Source organism: Antrostomus carolinensis, unplaced genomic scaffold (genome assembly GCF_000700745.2).
Source record: "Antrostomus carolinensis isolate BGI_N321 unplaced genomic scaffold, ASM70074v2 scaffold17931, whole genome shotgun sequence".
Classification (NCBI taxonomy): domain Eukaryota; kingdom Metazoa; phylum Chordata; class Aves; order Caprimulgiformes; family Caprimulgidae; genus Antrostomus; species Antrostomus carolinensis.
Window position 1 is genome coordinate 1 of NW_010293681.1, and position 4,588 is coordinate 4,588.

The window sequence follows — 4,588 nt, forward strand, 5'->3', positions numbered from 1 at the left end:
TCCGGGAACCCCCACCCCGGCATCCCCCGGTAGGTCCCGTTCCGGCCTCGGGACCCCCCGCACCCACCTCCGGCTGCTGCTTCGGGATGGACGGGGTCCGGCATCCCGAACCGCTCCCGGGATGATGGGGTCCGGCAGCCCGAACTGCTCCCGGGATGATGGGGTCCGGCATCCCGAACCGCTCCCGGGATGAACGGTTTCGGGAGGTGCTCGGTGCTCCCCGCAGGGACAGCGGCGGCATGTCGCCGATCCGAGACCCTCCGGTCCCCAGCCCCGGTGCTGCCCTCTGGACGGTACCGGGGGCCGCATCCCCCCGCCCTGGGCAGCCCCCACTGTCCCACCCCACCAGGATCCAACAGAGATGGTGAAGGAAAGGGAGAAGATACAGAATTACTGTGAAACGGGGTAAAAAAAGTCTCTTGAACTTTCTGGCCCTGTAGTCAGTTATTTAAACGTGCGGTTGAAACCACTATGAGGTTCTTCTCCAAGTGTTCCAGTAGAGATGTTTGTACTGGTGACAGTCATTCATTAAGATAAAGTCTGGAATAGTAGCTGGGCAGCTTCTACTACTTCTTCAAGTTTAGTAATTAAAATAATTAACAATACTATTAAGCCCAAACCGATCCCATGTAACAGGGCTCTGGAGTTTGGAGCAGAAGCTCCGAACCAGGGATGGAGCTGGGACAGTCAGGGCAGTGCTGCTCCTCTCTGCCACCCTGGGACACTCATCCAGCACTTCACCCTTAGGATCTGCCGCTTCTCCCATCTGAGATGATGACCCAGAAGTGCCATGAGGCAGCTGGAAGTGTTGGTCAGAGGCTTTTCCAAAGTGGGAGCCCCTGGACTCCACCGTGTTGCCCTTGTGCTTCTGAAATTTGGGTTTAATGTTGGCATGAAGAGGAATGAACGTCTGGCTGCCACCGCCGTGGCTGGTCCCGTGGGCTCCCCTTCACCTTCAGGGCCAATGTGACCCCATGGTGAGCTCGCCCTGGCACGAGGGCAGCCACGGGGACAGGTGACATGGGTGCCAATGCACAGGAACTTGTGGCCAAGGGGAGGAATTGTCCCATCCAGCAGCAATTAGCCGCTGGGTGAGCTGAGGTTTATCATCAATCGCTTCCTGCAGCGGCAGCAGCCTGATAGCCAGCTTTAAACTGCCGTCCTGAGGGAGACTTCTCCTGCTGTCAGAGACATGGAAGTCCAATCAAACCCACGCTCACCTCAAAGAGGAAGGGGGTAGGTCTCAAAAACAGACCTTCAGCACTAGAGTTGCTTAAAATGTGAAGATTCTTTCCCCTAAAAGCACTCAGGAATATTCTTTCTCTCTTATCTCCCCCTTTCCCTAAGTCTTTGTGAAATGGGAGTGGTGGGAGAGGAAGAACCCTATGCCAAATTTTCTTGAAGCAAAGTTTCCATTTAGATATTTTCCCTCTAGAAAAAAAATTCAATACATTGGGTCAGAGTGAACTCTCCAGTTTCCCAAATCTCTTTGAAAAATACAAACCATCAATAACATTTTCCAAAACAAAAGAGACTGTTGATGAAGACAATCTGTTGATCAAGACAGTCATATTTTGAGGTGATTCTGACCATCTTAAGTGCTGCTAATCATTGAAAGAATCCAGTTAATGGAAGGAGCAGCAGGATAACCGTAACTCCCGTCAGATTGTGATCTATATTGCTGTCGTTCACAGAAGCTGAGATCATGTCCCTGTTGTTTGCTGTAGACCCACACGTGTGGGCACAGCCCTTGTTTGAGGAGGTTTATGGAGGTTTTATGGTCTAAAGTAAACAGGGTAAGCAGAGGGTGGCAATGGGAAGAGGGGAGCAGAAAAGGGGGAGGAGGGTGATCCACCAGATCACGCGAGCAGGTTGGTTGAGTTGTATAAAATACCTCGTTGGATGGTTTGAAGTCAATTTGGTGGACAGTTTTTGAACAACATATGCAAATAAATCGCTCTCGCCATTTCCAAGTAATGAGTTATTGCCACAGAGGCAAGGTTTTCTCAAGTGGGGGAAGTGACATGGCTTCTCCTTTCATGCTCCAACAAAAGACACTCCAGGCAGCCTTCCAAGATCTGTCTGCACTGTCAGTGCAAGGAGAGATAAACAGTTATCTTGGCAAGTTTATTTTTCCATCTTTGTTCATGCTGCTTCTTCTTTTGTCCTCCCTTTTTTCAGCTGGCTTTTCCTTCCTCTTCCTCTGTTCTCACCCCATGTTTTACCTTGCCTCTCTGGCTGCCTTCCCCAAACTTTTCTGCAGGTTTCCAATGGCTCCATTATCACACAACTTCTCTTCCAAGAAGAACACTCGGGGCTCGAAAAAGCCCTCATGTTTATGTAGAGTGTCTGGACATTTAGAAAGCACTTTTTAATGGAGATCTTAACATGCCAAAGGATGTTTCATCAGGCAGTAGATGTGTTTTAGCATCTCTGGTTTAATTGGGGCAAAACCGAAGCTCTGAGAAGAGAAATCTATTGCTGAACGTTGCACTCAAAGCCACGGGCAGATCCAGCAGTAGACATGGGGATCACATTTTGGATGGTGCTTCCAGGAGAGAAATATAACATGGAAAAGTCAATGTGTCCTGGGAAGCAAATGACTCCTGAAACCACTCTCCATCTCCCAGCCTCTGGCTACACCTGAAGACAAGGGATTATTATAGCAATTTCTTTAAGCTCCAGAGATAAAAGGAGTTGTACCACCGGCCACAAGCTGGTCTCCAGTCGCCTGACCGTGCTCTTTGCCCGGAGCCAACGGTCACGTTGTTTTTCTGTGTTGAGTTCTGTGCCCTGATCTTTTGTCAACACAATGTGGCAGCTTTAGTTGCCTTTCTTTTTTTTTTAAGTGGTTGGTTTGTTGGTTTGTTTTTTTTTAATTGTACAAGTTCCTCACCCTGGTTTTAATCATGCTGAGAACTTTTTCACATGGAAAATGTCAGCAAGACACGCGTTTCACTCCTGGCTGATTCATGTACCCTCCTAGATCAGCGTGCAAAGCACGCGTGCGCTTCGCTGTGACGTTTCCCCTCTGCTTCCACCTGGAGTTAACAACTATTTCCAGCTCATAGGAGCTGCTGAAATCTAATTTCATCTTCGCTTTTGCCGAAAGCAAGAAATGAAGAGAGGGAATAAAGGCAGAGCCACGCTTGCTGAACACCACTTTGTTACCATCTGCGGCTCTGCAGAAGGAGTTGGTGCGCAGGAGGCGGACAGGAAACCAGCAGCTTTCCCAGGAAAAAAAAAAAAGCCCTGTGTCCTCTGTGCTGCTCTCTGTTAACTGGTGGATTGGGAAAAAAAACCTCCCAAAACCCAACAAAAACCAAAAAACCAAACCCCTTCTCAAAACCCCAAAGCTGCTTTTGACAGCGACAAATCATTAGCTTGGAGCCAGTCTGCAGCATGAGAAAATCAACTCGAGGAAGGGGGAGGGGGGGGGGAAACAACCGCCTCTCTCTTGACAAGCGTGGTAGATTTTTCAAGGGAAGGAGAAATTGTTTGTGGAGAAAAACAAAGTGAAGTAAGAAGACTGTCAAACTGGGTTAAAAATAACAACCTGGGTATTATCTCCTGGCACAGGAGTGTCTGCACGATGGCTGTGTTTGTGCCACGTCAGTCAGGCCCTGGTTGTGTTGGAGATCACTGTCAGTTAAAGCCATAGGCAGGTAAGCTGGAAAAGACGTTTTTGAAGGGAGATGGTCCCATGGGGCTGGGAATGGGTGACAAGGAGGGAAACGTCCCCAGGCTGCGGTGTGGCAGGTGACCAGATACAGGGGGGACCACAGCCACTTGCTTCCCATGCTGAGGATGTTCTCCTGGGTGATGGCTCTGTGCTCTGGCTGCTGGGTGCCCTTGGTTTGGAGCTGGTGGCCCTCCAGCATGGCTGGGAGCTCAGTACCAGCACGTGGGCTTGTCCCCACCCTGCTCTGGGATTCTTGTAGGGATGGGTGAGTGTCGGCTGCTGGTGGCTGGGATGAGTGAGCGGGCACTGGAGGCACGGAGGTGGCTCCAGCTGATGTACCCTCCATGCATCTCCCACTAAGAGCTATTTTTAGGCTCTTTTTTGGAGAAAGGAACTGAGATAGAGATGCCCTGGGGGTGAGCAGTATGGCTGGCCACCAATACCTGCACCTACCCTGGCCATGGTGCAGCTCAGATGCCCATCAGGAGCTGCAGCTCCCAATTCCTCTCCCACTTCCAATTCCAGTTACGGAAAACACCCCCAAACCTCAGAGATGGCTTTTGGCCAAGAGCTGTTGCTGGGACAGACCTTTCATAGTCTTGCTGTCTCACACAGCTCTCTTACCACCTGAAAATACTTGATGATCCAGAGCCGTGCCTTGCAGGGGGTGCTAAACTGTAATCGAATTGATGGCTGAAACTCCAGCAGATCCATTTCAACAGTGACCTGCAGTGTCTGCAAACAGAGAGACCTGCAGATGGGGGGGAAAGGAGGGAGGCAAGTCAAGAGAAATAACGTTGAATAAATATTTGCTCTGTGGCATCTACTGGAGAAATTCCTCCAACAGGAAAACACACAGCAAATAAAGACACCCTATGCTGCTGCTGCTGCTGCTGCTGCTGCTGC

At 50.1% G+C, this 4,588-nt stretch overlaps 1 protein-coding gene across 1 annotated transcript in view; it reads left to right on the plus strand.

Moving 5' to 3' along the window:
• The first annotated feature begins 239 nt into the window (after nt 1–239).
• Nucleotides 240–4,588, plus strand: part of SLC17A9 (solute carrier family 17 member 9) — an 18,927-nt gene continuing 14,578 nt past the window's right edge. Inside the window, exons 1-2 of the mRNA XM_029087313.1 lie at nt 240–293; nt 2,264–2,340. Coding sequence (XP_028943146.1) covers nt 240–293; nt 2,264–2,340 — 131 coding nt within the window. The remainder of the gene's footprint in view (nt 294–2,263; nt 2,341–4,588) is intronic.